The 20,242-nt window shown below is 38.1% G+C and overlaps 1 protein-coding gene across 8 annotated transcripts in view; it reads right to left on the bottom strand.

The window, feature by feature from the left end:
* ehbp1l1b (EH domain binding protein 1-like 1b) overlaps positions 1–20,242 on the bottom strand; it is a 125,457-nt gene that overhangs the window by 13,841 nt on the left and 91,374 nt on the right. For all 8 annotated transcript variants that reach the window (XM_039769021.1, XM_039769022.1, XM_039769023.1 and 5 more), the window contains 5 exons: positions 10,290–10,674; positions 9,093–9,265; positions 8,706–8,754; positions 7,591–8,409; positions 4,887–4,968 (listed from right to left, as the gene is read on the bottom strand). In XM_039769021.1, the coding sequence (XP_039624955.1) occupies positions 4,887–4,968; positions 7,591–8,409; positions 8,706–8,754; positions 9,093–9,265; positions 10,290–10,674 (1,508 nt within the window). The remainder of the gene's footprint in view (positions 1–4,886; positions 4,969–7,590; positions 8,410–8,705; positions 8,755–9,092; positions 9,266–10,289; positions 10,675–20,242) is intronic.

The following is a 20,242-nucleotide window of genomic DNA, read 5'->3' as shown; positions in this document are numbered from 1 at the left end:
AGAGACGACTCATCCGAGAGGTCACAAAAGACCCCAGGACAACGTCTAAAGAACTGCAGGCCTCACTTGCCTCAATTAAGGTCAGTGTTCACGACTCCAACATAAGAAAGAGACTGGGTAAAAACGGCCTGCATGGCAGATTTCCAAGACGCAAACCCACTGTTAAGCAAAAAGAACATTAGGGCTCGTCTCAATTTTGCTAAGAAACATCTCAATGATTGCCAAGACTTTTGGGAAAATACCTTGTGGACTGATGAGACAAAAGTTGAACTTTTTGGAAGGAAAATGTCACGTTACATCTGGCGTAAAAGGAACACAGCTTTTTAGAAAAAGAACATCATACCAACAGTAAAATATGGTGGTGGTAGTGTGATGGTCTGGGGTTGTTTTGCTGCTTCAGGACCTGGAAGGCTTGCTGTGATAGATGGAACCATGAATTCTACTGTCTACCAAAAAATCCTGAAGGAGAATGTCCGGCTATCTGTTCGTCAACTCAAGCTGAAGCGATCTTGGGTGCTGCAACAGGACAATGACCCAAAACACACCAGCAAATCCACCTCTGAATTGCTGAAGAAAAACAAAATGAAGACTTTGGAGTGGCCTAGTCAAAGTCCTGACCTGAATCCAATTGAGATGCTATGGCATGACCTTAAAAAGGCGGTTCATGCTAGAAAACCCTCAAATAAAGCTGAATTACAACAATTCTGCAAAGATGAGTGGGCCAAAATTCCTCCAGAGCACTGTAAAAGACTCACTGTGAATATCGCAAACGCTTGATTGCAGTTATTGCTGCTAAGGGTGGGCCAACCAGTTATTAGGTTCAGGGGGCAATTACTTTTTCACACAGGGCCACGTAGGTTTGGATTTTTTTTTCTCCCTAAATAATACAAAACATAATTTAAAAACTGCATTTTGTGTTTACTTGTGTTATATTTGAATAATGGTTAAATGTGTTTGATGATCAGAAACATTTTGTGTGACAAACATGCAAAAGAATAAGAAATCAGGAAGGGGGCAAATAGTTTTTCACACCACTGTAGCTTAAATGATACTATTTTAAACTAATTATATTCTATAACCAAGTCAAAAAACAAATATCTTCCACTTAACATTGAGTACAATGACATACTATGACTGTATAGAGAAATGTTTTCCAGTGTTATCTAGTCTCACATATTAAATATAAATCAAGAATGGCAAGATAAGGACTAAGACTACATTGCAGGTTAAAACTACACAACTGAGTCTAAGAAAGCTTGCTATATTTTAATAAGCTAGGCATTGTTTCTCCGCTGAGAGTATTGTACAGTAAAACCTCGATTATCCATCACTCGATTAACCTTCAGTCTCTGTCAAAAATCAGAGCCAAAAAACCCAAAACACTGTGTATGCCAGAGTCCACCTATTACTGTACTACTACTACTACCATGCAGTAGTATGCTGTGCGCTATGCACATTGGAACACCTCTCCCTTGTGCTAGCGTGTAGTATACATCCCCACCACCAAGTGTCATGCTGCATTTTGAAATCACAGTGTCAATTACGTACCTTCAGTTTTAATAGCGTTTTTTAGCTTTTCTCTTTTGTTATACAGTAATTAATATAATATACATTGTTATGGCCGATAAACGTGTGTGATGTTGGAATTCTCCCAAAAAACTGAAATTATTAAACCTATATAAAATGGCGAAAGTGCTTCAAGTATTGGTTCAATTTACAGAGCAGGAAGGACAACAGTGAATGAAATGAATGGATTGGCTCTGAAAGACAGATACTGACTTCACTCAGCCTCCTTAAAAAGTGACAGTGCCATTCTAAAGTTCTAAACAAAATAAGTGATGCTGAAGGACCATGTCAGATCATCAGTGATGTAATATGTATTTAAAGGTACTACTTCCATGCATAAGTCACATTAACGTCAAAAAAAGCATGACCACCTGAATTTCACAATTGCCACCTTAGTTTTTGCTGATGTCGATGGACAGATTACTGCTATCCCACCATTTATGAAGAATTTTAATCTTCTTCCTGTAGGCTGTCTTTGCAGATAATCAGAATTTGTGTTATGATTTGGAAAACATCATCACCATCGTTAAATTGCCATTTTCTGGACTTACTCAAGTTAGCAGAGTTGCCCATATATCAATTGTCTCCACTCTCCACAGTTTTGACAGTCATTTGGGGTGACACCTATTCTTCTCACATCATTCACCACCTACCACCATATTTGCTTCACCCTCCCTCTTAGCCTAATCCCCTCCACCCCTATCTTGGTGTACTGCTTTACTCAGTCATCCTCTGCTTTCTCCTCAACATGCTCTTTTTCTTAACTCAGTATCCATCTTTCTCTTAATCCTTGACACCCCACACATACAGTTGATCATTCTCACCTGGGTTCTTTCCAGCTTTGCTTAATATTCTACCTTCACTGGCCATGTCTCACTGCTGCAGAGCATAATACTCCTCAAACAACTTTCATGATCCTTTCTCTTCAATGGTAGACAGGGTCTTTTTAGAAATTAGAATCGTGGACACGTTCCAGTATATCTTTCATGTATCTCTCAATGTCTCTATCACTGTTGTGACCACACCTCTGTCTGCACTCAACCTGACAACTAGGTAAAATAGAACTTCTTTACTTTCTTCAAAAAAGCTCCTTTGCTAACATCTAAATTTACACTTACTACACTGGCATCCTGCTCCCCCTTATACACCTTCTACAAAACAAATTTACACTTTCCACATGCAGCCTACCCTTCACATCACTACATTTTTCTGCACTGACTTCTGGCCACCTGTGTATTGACAGAGTTTCTCCTAATACTTCTACTGCACAAACCACACAACCATACAAACACCTCTTCCATGTTTCCAACCATCATGCGTTCTGCATTTATTTTCTGAGGCCTTTTGCTTCCATTTTTGTTATCAAAACACTGAACATAATTATCACATTCTTTCTCCTCATTTAGTAACTTCACCATGTACCTTTTCCTGGTTGCGTACGTTTAATTAATAACCACAATGTTTCCCTTACTATTTTCAGGCATTTCAAACCCACTAAATTCTGTTTTTTCATTCTTTTTTGTAATAGATTTTACATTCAATAAAATTCTCATAATGTGGTTACGTGCATGTGTGTCATTGGTGTCTGCTTTCGGCCTGAAGTGGTCAGAATAAGCTTTGGATCCCTGCAACCCATCACAGAAATAAGCAGATACTGTAGATGAAAATACTGTAAATACATTCAAGTTGAAATCTATAATTTTTTTAATGTATAATTCAAGGTGATTCAAGCAACATTAATTCGGTACACACATCAAAAATGAACAGAGGCCCAGCTGTAAACTCACTCAAAGTTTCAAAATACTTTAAAAAATATTAAACTAAGCTAAGTATTTAAACCACTTTATAATCCACGGAGTGAAGAGGGTTAGGTGAGTAATGGGTGAAGTCATAAGTTCTGTCTTAACACTCAGACATAAAAGCTACTAATTTAGCTCAACTGGGGGAAACCAATACCTTTCATTTAGTGGTGCTGCATTCTGGAAACAACAGTAGAGGTTTGAATCTTAGTCAAAATATACAAACTTGCTAATGTTAGCCGCACCCTCTGAAACTATGCCATTTAAGTATGTGTGTGAGTGTGTGTGTGTTTTACATTGTTTTCTTCTGTTGTATATGTATCATTACTTCAAAATCTACAAGATAATATGGCATTTAGTCTTGGCAATAGGTTCCCACATTGTCTTTTTATCTCTGTATTTTCCCAAATACTCCAGTGTCTCTTGTGATAGCGATGTATAATTCAAGCCTTTTCCAGAACAATACATTAATAAGTTGATTTTAACCAGCCAGCAGGCGAGCAAGAAGCAGAGTGGTCATTAGCCCAGCAGGGGAGTGAAAGATCTGTGCTATAGGGGCAGACTGTCCCTGATAATTATTTTTAGAGGAGCATGTGCGATGGTGGTGGAGTCCTCCTCAGGGTTCCAAGGTATACCAGGGGAGCAATAATTTCTTCAGTTCTTATGAGTCTAACAAAATTAATTTAAATTTTCTAGGCACAAAATTAAAATCTCTCCCACTGTTCCTTTAGCAACAATGCAAGATACCTGTCACTCTGGTATACTATAGTTTTCAACAATGTGTTGGGTGTTATTTCTGGACCCTTTCACAATCTGACATTTTAACTGTTAAAACATTTACAAAGTGAAAACCCAAAACAAACTCACTCAGAATAATATGAAAGATGTCTGCAAAGGACTGGGCATAATTACATGACTCAAGCAATGAAGGGATCAGGTGCTAGAAGGGGATATGTACAAAGCTAATACCCTGAACCAATTTTTAATGGGATTTTTCCTCCTACTGCCACCTTCTTCCAATGACCAGTCTCCCCATACCATCCCTACTACATCAACAACCCCTACAACGTCAACTGCAATGGCCAGTGACAAGTCCACTTCTGACCATCAGTATGGACTGTCCATAACTAAAGACCAAGTAAGGAGGCAACTGAGGAAGCTGCAGGACCAGATGGAGTCAGTTATTGAGTTCAACTTTGTGGTGTTCTCTGTCACTTATTCAGTCTGTCTCTAAGGCTTCAGAAAGTGCCACTGCTGTGGAAAACACCCCACATTGTTTCTGTTAAAAAGAAGGCATGAAAATCTTCACCTAATGACTATAAACTAGTGGTACTTATGTCTCACATAATAAAGACCTCTGAGAGATTGGTCCTGGGCTATATAAGTCCTCTTGTGGTAGACCACCTGGACACACTGCAGTTTACCTATCAGATAAAGACCGGAGTGGAGGATGCAATTATAAATGTTTCATCAAGTTTTCCTAATTTTTAAACTGCATATGCATGACTTTAGTGATCTTACCCAACTCTGCCTCCTGACTGAGTCGATTCTTTGAAGAGGCTACGCCAGGCTTTGAAGTAACATTGGCTTCATGAAGAGAAGTCTGCAGGAAAGACAACAAAACATCAAACACATTTCTGTGCTTTCACATGGACTTCGTGCTAAAGATTTCACAATAATGTAAGCCAAGGAAGTACTCAGCAAAGCATGCCACTGCATATAATGAATAAGCTGTAACTGACCGTTACCTTTTTACTGCAGCATCATAGAGAGAGAAAAATCAGAAGAAAGGGGGCTGTATTTTTTGATAAGGTGTATTTAGATTCAGAAAAGTATTCTGATCCCTTCACTTTCTTTGAAATTTTGCTATGTTTCATATCTACTATATACTTGATATCAAATGCTATTGTAAACCATAACACATACTACTGATACAAGATACAGTTTACGATTTTGTAGTTTATTGAGAAAGTTAAACAAAATGTTGCTGATCTTTTTTGATTTTTGTTGCATATATGTGTGAGTGAGAGTACTGCATGCAGAAGAATGGACCAGAAGAAATGATCAAGGCTGAGCAGTGCTCTTTGGGACAAGGGAAAGCCCTCTTGGCTAGAATGTAATGCATTGCATTGCATTCAATCATGAATCATGAATCATGAATAATCCACTGCATTCACTGAACAGTGTCATCTCCAGGCAGAGGAGTAGCTTCAGTGACAGACTTTTGTCACTGTCCTGCTCCACTGACAGACTGAGGAGATCATTCCTCCCCCACACTATGCGACTCTTCAATTCCACTCTGGGGAGTAAATGCTAACATTACTCAGTTATTGTCTGCTTTTTTTATTTTTATTTTTTTTTCATTTTTATTACTATTTAATTTAATATTGTTTCTTTGTATCAGTATACTGCTGCTGGATTATGTGAATTTCCCCTTGGGATTAATAAAGTATCTATCTATCTATCTAGTATTGGAAGGATGGTGATAAGTTGCATATTTATAAGTGCAATTGGCAGGAGCACAAGCATGAGCCAAAAAGTGAGAAGCAGGGTAGATGACTGTGATCCAGCACTGCACAGCTAAACCTCTCTGTTTGACAAGAGGGAGGATGAAGGACCATCAGAGAAAAAAACAATCGTATGGGCATTTGACCTTAGAAGTAGTGCTGGGATGTATACGGGTTCATACCAAAAACCGTTTTTTATTTTTGTTTTGATATGGATTTTCCTTATACCGCAATACTGGTGTAAATATCCTAAACAATGTTCGGAAAATGGTGCAGTGGGAAACTGTTTAAGGGGGTACCTTTTTCACTGCTACACCGCTAAACACGCATGCAATGGAGTACATGCGTTAGTGGAGCTTTTGAGCAGTGAAAATGGTAAAGACCATTCCAAAACTGAAGCTGTAGCAGACAATACAGTTGAACATGATGACACAGAAGAACTTTTGCTAAAAAAAGGAGCCATGTCTGTTGTCTGGAGATACTTAAAAGGTTTTAAAAGGTCGGATGTGGATCAAACAACTATTTACTGCAAATGCTGTAGAGCTAAAGTTGTCGCTGGAGGTGGCAACACAAGCAATTTGCTGCACCAGCTTAGCCACGCACATGCTTCGGAATACCATGAGTGTATAGAACTAAGATTGGCACCCTCCAAATCCTTAGGTAAAACTGAAAAAGCTAGAGGACACTCGAGTCAGACATCACTTGTAGACACGTTTGCTAGAGGTACTGCCTACGACAAAAAAAGCAAGTGGTGGATCAAGATAACCAATGCTATTACAATCCATATAGCTGACGTGTCAGTGGACAGTGATTGTTAACATTAACAGAAAGTGTAGTTAGTTAACAAAAAATATTCACTATTCATTCCTTGTTCAGTGCAATACAACTTTTGACAAGCACCTCTGGATATTTTACTAAGTCTAAATGCCTCTTTGGATGGCTGAAAATATGTTGTCAAAATTATAGTTTAAGTTGTTTGCAAAATTTGTTCAATAAAAAGGTTCTATATTTAGATCATCATGCAATGTGATTTATTCTCTTCATTAGTGCCACCCCCTTGAAAACTATCACTTTATGGGGCCATGCAAACCTGTATTAATACTTGTGTGCACATTAAAATGTTTTTTGTAGAATGTACAATTCTCATGACAGTGGAATAGGTTATTCTTAGTCAGCCTACTGCAGTAATTGCAGTGGAAAATGTGGTTAACATCTACTCATCCATGGGAAAAAAATACCGTTGAATACCGTGAAAACGGCATAATTTTGAAATTTTGGTCATACCACCCAGCACTACTTGGAAGCAAGTTTAAAGCCAGTCAGAATAGATGCTCTTAGAATGTGAAAAGTCTTGTTCTGTGTTACAATTAGGCAGACAAATAGACGAGTCATTCTAGATAAACTATAAAACAAGACAGGGTGAGGTAGGTCCAGAGAATCAAGAAGGGTTTATTTTTCTTCCTGCACTTTGTGTTCTCCTTTTTTTTCCAATCATCTCAATTACTTATTTGCATAATACAACTACCTTGGCCTACTTATTTTAAGTATTACACAATACACTACATTATGAATTGTTATTTACTTATCAAAATTGTATTAGAAAAAGTGCTGTTAAATTTCTTATGCTAAAATAATTCAGGAAAGAATTATTTTTGGATATAATAGGAAATAAATGATCATATCATGCATTATCAGAAGGTAGAAAATGTCCACCTTACCTCAGACTTAGGAAGCGAGAGCCCTTCTGTTACTTCTGCCTCATCAATTGACTGTGACTCACTTTTAAGCCGTGAACGACGCTTTTTCACTAGGTCTGCATCCCTTACATGGGAAAAGGCAGATTTTCCTGGAGCATGAGGCCGACAGGGAGCTGTGGGTCCTCCATGACTGTTTACAGATACCTGTCTCTGTAGCTTCTCTTTTTCTGCTTTCCAACCATCTTCCACCTTTTCCCCTCCATTTTCATGGACGCTGTCTGCCCTAACTGTAGCTCGCTTTGTCCTTGGTGGAGGTACTAATTCAGAAATCTTAGGTTGTACTACATGGTTTATATCTCCTCCACTATCAGCAGAAATGCCATTGGCCTTTAAACCTGTTGAATTAGTGGTGGCATCTTTTGAGCTGCTAATGTGTGGAGTTTTATCATTTACTGGCATAACAGCCAATAAGCCTTTTTTGTCATCTTGGTTACAACATTTCTCTTGCACTCTTTCTTTATCCACAGTTTCTTGGAAAGTCTTGCCCTCCTCTCCTACTGATTTCAGTCCCAGAATTACACCAGATGCATGTATCCTATCTGCATAAAACTTGGCAGGGTCAACTGAAGAGTTGGAATCAGAATCAAAGCTTCCAACTTTGTATGTGCTCTGGCTACTATTATGTTCAATCTGTATCACATTGAGTTCTTGACCAGTGAAATGGGCACGAATTTGACAAAGATAAGTCATCACTATTAGCTTGTCAGGAACTGACAGAAGCACCATGTCAGCTGGTTCTAGCAGTCGACTGATTCCCAGGCTTGCAAAGCCATCAAAGGCCTGTAAATATCAAGAGAAACCAAATGATTATCTGCACAGGGGTATGTTCCCTAAATTTTTGAGTGCCTGCACAACTTGAATATTCCAGGCATTTCTGTAGGGTGCAGGCTTTCCTTGTCACTCTTAATGAGGTTAGTTGCTATGATATTTTTCAGTTATGATTACAATACATGGTTGGAAAAATCATTTAACTTGAAATTTTACAATGTTATTCTTAAAACCTGTTTACAGAATAAAAGATAACTGCAAGTTAACAAGAGCTTACTACAATATGTAAGCATACAAAAATCACTTACCTTTTTATTATTATTTTTAATGTCATAAGAATCTAAGGAATCATAGTCTCTGTAAAAGAAACAAAACAGAAAGTGATAATTCACTTGGGAAAAAATGACATTTTGCCCAAAAGAAACAGTTTTGTTCATTTATCTGAATTAAAGAAAAAATATCAGAAAAATGTAAGCATATTTAAATATTACAGTAAGAAATCAACATTGTTTACTGCTACTGTATATTATACATTTGACAATTAGTAGTACTACTCCAGTGCAAAAACAGGTTAGCTGGAACAGGACTTTTAAGTTTACCATAACACAGTCAACAATTAGGTACAGAAACAGGCTCAAAGTTAAGATTAATGTTAATATTTCAGAAACTGGGTCAGAGACAGAAAAAAAACCTACATTTTCTCTGGGTGGAAATGGTGCAGAATTGCACAAAACGCCAAGCCGTTGCGCCAAGATGTGGTGAAATTAGTAATTCGCACTGCCCGGTATCCTTTTGTCACTTCTTGACACCATTCCAATAAAGACTGGCTTGAACTAACAAGGCCTGGGCTTGGCAGTGGGCTTGAAGACTGTGCATAGACAAAAATAAAATATAAAGGTTATGGTTTCACATCAGCATTAATAAATTTATTCTTATATGAAGAAATACATTTAAGTTAGGTGTTACTTTCATCTAAAATCCCAAGTGGTAGTAGCTGTTTATTTAGTTGAAGTAATCCATTTCTACAAATGTGAATTGAATTGTGTGCTACAATATTTATACATTTCTAAGAGGAAGCATGTTGATTAAACATGACTAAGCCAGACTCAGCACTGTATAACCTGAATCAGTTTATATTATCACTTTTAAACCAAGGTTTCAAAAGGAAATGGTTCTCTTCCAATTATTCAGTCAATCCAATTTTACTGAAAGTAATAAAGCTCATCTACTTGAAACAAGGTTGAACTACTCTCTGTAGTTTGCATTTTCCAAACAAATGGTTCCTTACTCTCAACACTCACTTTTGATTGGTGCAAGAATCAGAATTTAATCATCAGCTTGTCCTCATCATTCTTTTTTGTAAGAGAGAGGCCTATGCCATATCTCTATAATCATTTTTAGAACTTGATGATAACATAAATACCAAGTAACTGAATAAGCTCAACTTCTAGCAGCAGGCGGTAGATTCTTTACCAAATACTGTACTTGCATGGTGAAATTTCAAAGTTTTAAATTACTATTACGGTTCTACTTCAATTAACTTATTAACTTCATTTTTCGTTTCTCTACCTGACCATTTCACTATATGCAAACATTATCTGCAAATGACAAAAGTTGTTCAAAATTTCATCTACTGCTCTGCCACAACCATTTCTACAATGGCAGTGTAACAAACAAATACAGTACATGGGTTTTGATAGGCTTTTCTGATTTATTTGAGAAAATGTTATACTGTATAGTACCTATCCACTTGAATTTAAAGCTAATAAATATATTATTAAAAATAAGACAGCCACAGAGGCAATAATCAAATTTCTGAATACTGAAATTATACTATTTGGGAGACAGTAGTGATGCAAAGACAGTAAGTACATAAATTCTTCAATTAATACCTCAGACTGGGGACTTTGCTCTTGTTTCTCAAGTGCTTCTGGTTTCTGTTTGCTTACGCTCTTCTCAGGGGTAATATCTATAGTTTTGATTGGTGAAAGCAACTTTTTCTTTTTTGTCCTTATTGGAGGTAAAATCTGACTGGATGTGGGAGGCACAGTGGAACGTACACCATGTGGAGGATAGTGCTCACTGGGCCTGGATACAAGGGTATCTTTAGGAGGTTCTGTGCTCTTCGCAGGAGTCCTTTTGATATCAGGTGTTCCTACTTGAGATTGTGGAGCTGATTGTGGTGGTGAACTGTCTTCTGACAAAGCAACACTTAATCTTTTCTTGATGCGAGGGGCAGCAATAGGTGTTTCTTCCTTAGTCTTTTCATCTTGATAACTAGACAGCCACACAAAAAAGAAGGAATTAAAAGTTCAGCATATGACATGTGCTGAGAAAAACATTTGAACTACACTAAGTTTACTTCAGTTTGTTAAATGTAAAATAAGCTTAACATATCTTGAGCAACTAAAGATGTAAGATTGATATTACAAATAAAAGGATTCATTAGGGCACAATACAAACATTAAAATATCACTGTAAAAACTGGCCTATAAAATATAAAACATGTTGAAAGTATTTAAATATATTTACAGGAATTATTTAATATGTGAAGCATAAGATTATTAGATTCTGATTAATTCCTATTTTCTTCCAAGCAAAACAAAATAACCCATGTTAAGAGATTAATAGCTGTATCTTGAGAATTTGTCTGCCACTTTTGAAGTTTTGTATACAAGAAATATATAATAAAGTGTTCTTTTTATATTAATTTGAAAGAAATAATATACACAAAATAAAAACAAAAACATTAGATAAAGTACATTAATTTTATGTTTTTCATATTTCCCAATGAGAGCTACACTGTTCTTAAACAACCTCAACAAAGAATGCACTAAAAGGAAAAAAACTACTGAACTACCATATTTGTATTTCCTTACAAAATGCAGGTGACCAGAACTGAAATTATGTTTTGTGTATTAGATTTACTGAATAACCTAATGGTTTTTATTTTACAGTATATAGAAAAGAAACATTTATTTGCAATTATTAGAAGTTATTGCCGCTGAGCGTTATTACACTGGGCATTCATCCCGGGGGAGTTTGGCAGTAAACGGTCTCAAGCCCATGTAAAAGAGGAGTGTTTGACTAGGGGTAATCACCCGGCCCGTAAAATAGTAGCAGATTCTAGACAAGAACAAAAATACGCGGAACGCATCCAATCGCTTGCATCGCCGGAAAGATTAAGTGTCGCGGACGTGCTCTGCACTCATGATGGAATCAGGGCAAATCGCAAGAACCTTGATGCCTGACCACACACAAGATTCAACGCCACCAAAATACTATCAACATCGCAAAGAATTCAGAATAGCCACCCTGAACGTCCGAACACTCAAGAAACCCAGTAAAGAACACCAACTAATATCCGGCTGCGAGAAATTCAACATCAAAGCTCTCGCTATTCAGGAACACCGACAGATCTTTGACGATGACCTCAAATTTGAATGGACCAACGAAAGGAAATGGCTAAAAGTATTCTCATCAGCAACAACTCAGGGCACAGGAGGAGTTGGTGTTCTACTAGAGCCGAGTATAGCTTCGACCATAGCCAGTGCCCAAAAAGTTTGAGATTGCATAGTCGTTGTTCACCTGAACGGCAACCCTAAAGTCACCATAATCGCGATCTATGCCCCAACAAATTGCAGCGAGAGCAACGCAAAAGAGATGAACAAGAAAGAGGCTGAAAAGAACGAATTTTATACCGAATTGCAAACAACTCTAAACCAAATTCCACCTCACAATGTCGTCCTTGTACTCGGCGATTTCAATGCCAGACTAGGCAAAGATAGCCACAAGACCAACCCAAGTATCGTCGGTCGACACACGTTCCACGAGATCACGAACGACAATGGCCATCGTCTAATTGAACTGTGCGAGAGCCACAGTCTACGCCCAGCCAATTCACGCTTTCCACACCGCCAAAGTAGACTTTGGACTTGGCAGCATCCAAACCACCAGCTGGATGAACCTTACGCACAACTCGACCACATACTCATAAGCAGCAAATGGCTAAATTCACTAAGAAATTGCCGAGCATATAACACCGTCGATGTTGATTCAGATCACAGAATTGTAACTGCGCACATCAAGATCAGCTTTCGAACGACCCATAAAGCTCCAATTATCCGCCGGAAGTACAACGTTGAGGTACTCAAAAACTAGAGCTCCAAAACCGGTTCAGTGCACTGGAGGAAGAAGGCAAGCCTACCAGCATTCAATCAACATATGACTATCTTGAGAAAGCAGTCGAGACGACATGCAGCGAAGTTCTAGGAGTAAAACGCAAGAGGATGGGCCCTGACTGGGTGAGCACAACAACACTGAACCTCTTGGATGAATGAGATAAGGCCAAGAACAATTTCAACCAAAATAGATCTAGTGCTACTCGAAAACAGTGGAGGGAGTTAGCCGATAAAGTCTCAGATTCGTATCAGTCAGACTCAACTGCCCACCTAAACAAACAACTTGAAGAACTCGAACTCGCTGCAAAAACAAACAAGCTCCGGAGAACCTGGGAGATTGTAAACAAACTTAGTGGCAAAGGAGAAAAGAAGCACGCAATTGTCAAAAAGCTAGATGGATCAATGCCTAGCTCTCAAGGTGAACTACTCGAAGAATGGACCAAGTACTTCGAGAATCTTCTAAATGGAAAGCTCTCCTCAGCCACCGACACATTCGCAAGTCCAGCTGCCAGGGACCTCCCGATCAAGACCAACAACTTTTCGCGGGCTGAATTTGATGCTGCTGTTGACCAACTGAAGGAGCACAAATCCCCTGGTATTGACTATGTGTTCTCACCTGAAGTTCTTAAAGAAGGTGGCGATTTCATTTGTACAAAGCTACTCATGATTTGCCGATATGTTTACGAAAACAGCACAGCGCCGAAGCAATGGACTACTAACATCATAGTTCCTATACCTAAAAAAGGCAACCTACAACTTATGACAAACTATAGAGGCATATCATTAATGTCAATCACAGCCAAAGTGTACAACATTATGCTACTCAATCGAATTCAATCTGTAGTCGACACTCTATTACGTCCCAATCAAGCTGGTTTTCGCAACGGGCGCAGTTGCACTCAACAAATCCATATCCTCCGCCGCCTATTCGAAGGTGCAGCTAGCAAGAATCTTCCGCTCTTTGCGACTTTCGTCGACTTTAGAAAAGCTTTTGATTCGATTAAATGAACATTTATGTTTGCAATTCTTTGTCACTATGGCATCCCAGAGAAAGTAGTCAACGCAATTCAAACTCTCTATGTTAATTCAACCAGCAAAGTGCTTGTTGACAATCACCTCTCAAGTGAGTTTACTACTAGAACTGGAGTACTCCAAGGCGACATTTTGGCCCCTTTCATTTTCATTATCGTCATCAATTTCGTCATGTGTAAGTCAGCAGGAGACTATGGTTTTGTTACTCATCCTCGCCTAAGTTCGAGGCACCCCGAACAGAAAATCAACGATTTGGATTTTGCCGATGATATCGGACTACTTGAAGGCAGTCGCGAAAAAGCCCAACAACAACTTGAACGCGTCAGCAATGAAGGGCAAGTAGTTGGCTTAGAAATCAATGCCGAGAAGACCAAACAGATGATAGTAAATGCTGATTTCGGCTCTCAACTTCCACTTGTTCTTAATAACGAGTACATCGAAATAGTGAGCGATTTCAAATATCTCCATTCGATGGTAGCGTAAAGGACAAGCATGGGGCGCCTTTTGGAAATTAAAAAGCATCTGGCAAGCCAACAACATTCTCCATACGCCTCAAAGTGCGCCTGTTTAAAGCCTCCTGTCTAAGCATACTCCTATACGGCAGCGAAACTTGGATCATAACAAACCAGCTCAAAAACACTCTCGATAGTTTTGCAACCAACTGCTATCGAGTAATCCTCAACATCAAGCGAATCGATCACATACCTGTCTCGTCAAACAACAACCACTATCAACTACAGTCCTACAGCGTCAACTGAAATGGGTGGGCCACATGCTTCGTCGTCCACCAGATGAACTAATCAGGAAATACGCATTGTACGTCCCGCCAGTACAACTAGGCAAGGCCAGACGTGGAAGGCCTGTGCTCACATATGCCCAGTACATCTCTCATTCTATCTGCAATGAGAGAATGACTGTGACAGAGATCGAAAAGGCGGCCCAGGACCGGGTTGCGTGGCGGAAGATCGTTCTCGCTTGCACAAGCGCCATCACATAGTGATAATTGCATGAGCAGCCGAGCGATGATGATGATGATTAGAAGTTAATGATTGTGCCACTTGTCAACACCTAATAAAGTTCTTGCACTACTTAAATAGGCCTCAAGGAATAATTTGGAGGAATTCTACTGCTATTTTCTGGAAGATGAAAAAAATTATCAAGACTAAAACATTATTCTTTTGCACTAATATACATTTTCATTTATGTCAAGACTTAGGCATATGAACTGGTTATATAATGTCTATTGCAGCAAGATAATCATAATACACACTACTGTCAGTAGTCTGTTTTCCTCTTTTTTTCCTCATTTTTAATAAGCATGGATATCTTTGTAAAGTAGTAGATGAGACAGACTGACAAAGACTTTTAGTAGGCTTTATGTTGTACATATGAAGAAAACTGTAAGTCAATATCTACTAGACAGTTGTGATATCAAAAACATATATACAGTACATACCTTCCTTGATTAGGGAAACAAACCTGCTGGTACAATTGAACATTTAACAAAACACATTTAAACCATGTTTTTGGGTTGTGCTTAATTATATACAGTATATTTAGATAGACAGATAGATAGATAGATAGATAGATAGATAGATAGATAGATAGATAGATATGTGTAAGTATATACTGTACGTAAACAATATATATATATATCCATATAGCAACAACCTAAAACAAAGGTTTGTCAAAAATGTTCAATAAATTAATTAAAACAGGTTTGCATATAAGTAATTAAGCAATAATGGATGTCATATTGTTAAATATTGTAAATGGTACTGCTCACCATATGAAATGGTGACTATATGAAAATGAGAATACATTTTTTAAATTCCCTTTATATACAGAGACATATATACACAGACATTTTATATATATATATATATATATATATATATATATATATATATATGTGTGTGTGTGTATGTGTCTGTGTATATAAGGGGAATTATGTATGTTTGAAAAATCAGTTTCACTGTTAATTTATAAGAAGTATGTAACCTGTTTCTATTTGTCCATCCTTTATAAACACTTACAATCCATTTTTGGGGTTGCAGGGTCCTTCTCAGCAAAATTAGAAGCAGGACAAAACCCAAAACTGGATGAGATGTCAGCGCACTGCAGTGCACAACCATGCACATATCCTATTCACTCAAACCAATCCAATTTTGAATTTCCAATTAATATAACATCTTTTGGATGCAAGGCAAACTTAAAGCTTAAAGAAAAATTAGCTTAAAGTAATTAGAGAAAATTAAAAGAATTAGATTTCTTGTAAGCTGGAGTAACATGATAGATAATGCTGTCACTTGTTTGAATTTATTAATAAAGTTCTTTTGCGTGCAAAATTGTTAATCATCATGCAAATGCTGAAAACAGCAGAGCTTATGTGTCCTAAGAAATAACCACCACCAAGTTACCATAGCTATTATAAGAAAGCTTTTGGCAAGTACAATTTTGACCTTTCACCAGCACCAACAACAAGCATTTTTGGGAAACCCAATAAAAAAAGTAAAACACCTATGAAAACCTTGCATTCAAGTTATACTGTATAACTTGTTACAGATCAGATGAATACACACAAAAAGCGGAAAACATGAAATAACAAAAACTTGCATTATTAGCTTCTAATAATCAATTTTGCAGTCCTGTTCCAATTACTCTGTAACATGAATAATTTAGTCCGTTATAGGGAAAACAAGTCCCTCAAATAGATTTAACAATTTTCTGTACCTAAAGTGTCACTTCAGTGAAATTTAAATGCTTGTATTTCTGAACTGATAATTGAATTAAATGTGACAAAGATTTATTCAGGCTCACTTCCAATAAGGGTATCATGCACTGAAGCAAAGTCACTGACATGCTTAAGAACAGCTGACAGCACTGTAGAAATTGTATATTATGACACAATGTTAAAAAGTACTACAAGTCTTTATGAGCAAAGAAAAACTGTTTAATGCTTAGTAATACTAGAACCTAGCAAGCTCCCCTTCACAAAAATACTTTTCTAGAGGTGCACAAGTCAGGTCCTAAGGCCACTGCATTCATTTCTGATTTAACAGTTTAAACTAGAATATGTTAAATTCTGCAGAATTAATAAGTATGCCAACAGCCACAGCATATCTTTATATGTGAGATGAGCCTATGATACATGTGAACCCATGATCTTCTACTTAAATATACTGTATATAGGTAGCACTGAACCTTCTGAATTTACCTACTGTACCAAACCAGGTTCTACCACACTGATGCAGTCTTGAGTAATACATCAATGTATTTTTTTTACTTTTTCTATAGTGTATATTGTATAGAAGAAAGAAATTTAATGAGATTTTATCATCTTCTGTATGCTGTTAATGTGAGTGCCTGTCTGAATGGCAGTGGCAAGCATTTTTCGAATAAATCAGCCAATTGCGATTAAATTCCTTACCTTTATTACCTTCCTAAATAAGATTTGTGGTTTCCACTGGAAGTGAATCTAAAACTTCCCATGTTAAAATTTAAAAGTCTACTATTTTTCAATAAATATTTCAGGGTTTCTGCAAAATAAAAATTTAACTTACAAACTTAATTTAATTTTAAAATTAAAAATAGTAAATGACAAATTAGGATTCAAATTATGATAACATTTTATTATCTATAGTCTACCCACTTTGAACAATTAATACCTGGTAACCATTGAATGAGACTCAGATGCATAAAATAAAAAGTATATTTTCCATTAACTTTTTGAGTATTAGTGTAAGTATTTTCACATTTAATGAAAAGGTGTTGTGAATTGTCTTATTACACTACTGAAATGAATTGTATGTATTGTTTAATGCTTGGGAGTCAGTTGCACACACATCCTGCTAAATGCCAGCCAGTATCCTTCTCTAACAGCATTAATTTCTTAACTATACTCAGGCAGCCTCTCACAATAGGTAAGGCTGATGTTAAAATCATCATGAACTACAACATGCAATGTTTAAGTGGAATATGGATTAGTAGCCACAATGTTTCTTGTATTATCATTAACATGTGCAAACACTTTGCCTGTTAGTACCCATGTCTATTAGCTTCTTGGAAAGGTTGTTAGCTGCATGTCTTTTCATAGGATCATTTTGTGTCTGTAGTACCACAAATATCATTTAACAGTTTTCATCTACAGTAACCTATAATAGATGATAATCATCTGGTTGTTGGAACAGTCCAAAAGTCAGTTAAGAGTTTGAGCTTATAAGTACCTGGAGGAAAACCCAGAGATTTACGGTAAATGTGACAACTCTATAGGCTATGTGGCTCAAACAAAGGATGCTGAATCCATAGAGCCCACAAGCAAATCAATGGAAGACATTATTTAAGGGGTATTATCAGTCACCAATATGAGCAGCTGTTAAAAGCTGATCCTCTGATTAGAATGTTTTAACATCTCTGGGCCCACAGTTCTTGAGGTTGGTATTCCAATTAGATGTGAACCACCCAGTTTCATTGAGATTGCACAGGTGGTGAACCAACTGAGGGTAGGGAAGGCTGCACGGATCTGTTGTTTCTGGGCTGAACTTCTCCAGGTTAGTGGTAAGGCTGTCCTCCTTGCATAGAAAGTAATCTTTGCTTCCATTTGGGAGACATCATCCCAACTGACTGGAAGACAGGACTTGTCCCTATCTGGAAAGGGATGGGTGATGGCCTGGATTATGGCAACTACAGGGGAATACCTCTCTTGGTACCGGGTAAGGTCCTTGCTAGGGTCATACTCAAAATGATCCATGATCACCTGCTCACCTACCAGCAACTGGAGCAGTCTGGTTTTACACCTAAGAAGTCTACTATTGACCACATCCTAGAACTGAGGGTTCTCATGGAGCACAAATGCAAATACAGTATCAGTAGAGTTTCATTACAGCCTTTGTCGATTTTTGTAAAACATTTGACTGTAAAGCTGCCCTGTGGGACATCTTGAGACTTTGCAGGATCCCCTCAAAGTTGCTGGATATCATGACCGGCCTGCACACTGGTACTGTGAGTTCTGAGATGAGTGGAGACAGAAACTCTGCATTTTCCCAGTTGATTCTAGGGTTAGTGAGGGTTGTGTTTTTGCTCCTATTCTGTTCAGTGCTTGCATGGACTGGGTTTTGGTCACGAGGGCCAGTGGCTGTGTGGCATCTGTTGGTGAAGAAAGATTCACTGATCTTGACTTTGCTGGAGATGCTGTGATTTTAGATGAGTCAATGGAGGCTCTGATCAGAGCTCTCAAGAGACCGAATAAGGAGTCTGAGTGTCTGGGCTTGCAAGTGTCCTGGATAAAAAACAAGAACCAGGCCTTTAATGACCTCTTGGGCACAGCTATTGGCAGTATGTCTGTCTGCGGAGAGAATGTTGACCTTATTGAGAGGTTTACTTACCTCGGCAGAGACATTCATATCTCTGGTGATTCTTCCTATGAAGTCAGTAGATGAACTGGGAGAGCATAGGGGTCATGAGGTCGCTGGAAAGGGGTGTGTGGTGCTCCAGATATCTCTGCAAAAGGACGAAGGTCCAAGTCTTAGAGTCCTGGTGCTTTCTGTTTTGCTATGTGGTTGCAAGACATGGACGCTAACCAGTGACTTGAGACAAAGACTAGACTCCTTCAGTAGTGTGTCGCTTTGGAGAATTCTTGGGTACCTTGCGTCAAACAAGCAGTTTTTCACGGAGTCCTGAATGAGGCATATTACCTGCATTGTCAGGGAGCGTCAGTTACGGCACTACAGCTATGTGGCGCGAGGGTGATCAAGCTCACAGGATCCTCATTGTTGAGGAACTGAGCAGCTAGACCAGACCAAGGGGATGGCCCCGTAACACCTGGCTGTGACAGATAGATGGTAATTTCTTGGGGGGACTGAACCGCGAAGTCTGCCAGATGGATTGCCACCCAGGATCCCAAAACTGTTTCATTGTGTGGTGGGTGCAGCAACGCGCTGTACCAGTGCATGCTCCCCAACTTGATACCATAATGACATCATGTATTTCCTTGTCCACCTATGTGATTAGCAATGGGTGTCGTTGCCATCAACAACAAAGTGAAGAAAACAGCAGAGAATATAGCAATGCTCATTAGAATTACACTCAGCAAAATGGCAGCACCAAAATTACGATAAATTTAAATGTCAACCAAAGTATCAACAATATAACCTCTACTGCATGTGAATATACTGTAAATGTAAAATAAAATGAACCAATGCAAAATCTACCATGTTTCTGATTCAGAGAGGTTATCCAAATATAATAGTAGTGGAAAAAGCATAGTGATCCACTAAACCTAGGACCTGTTGGGTTTTAGGTATGAGAAAAGAGAAAAGGTGTTGAAAATTTTCATTTTAATCAATGAGAGCCATCATTATAATTTTTTAAACTCTGAAAGAAAATAGTAGACTATATGCAACTATATGCACAGATTACATCTCTAACCTGGTACGAAAGGATGAAAAGAAGGAAATCAACCCGAGACACAGCCAGGTCCACTGCAGGGTGCATAAACACACAGTTAGCGGCAGTCAACAACAGGGAATTTCACAGATAACAAATGACACCATGCACTTGTGCAATTAAACCAGATTACACGGAGGAATTCTTTAGGGCCAAAGAGAAAACCTGGAGACTCATCACTGAAGACA

This window comes from Polypterus senegalus, chromosome 11, assembly GCF_016835505.1.
Source record: "Polypterus senegalus isolate Bchr_013 chromosome 11, ASM1683550v1, whole genome shotgun sequence".
In the NCBI taxonomy this organism is placed as follows: Eukaryota; Metazoa; Chordata; class Cladistia; order Polypteriformes; family Polypteridae; genus Polypterus; species Polypterus senegalus.
Note: the sequence above shows the minus strand (reverse complement) of the source record. Positions and strands in the feature narration are given on the sequence as shown.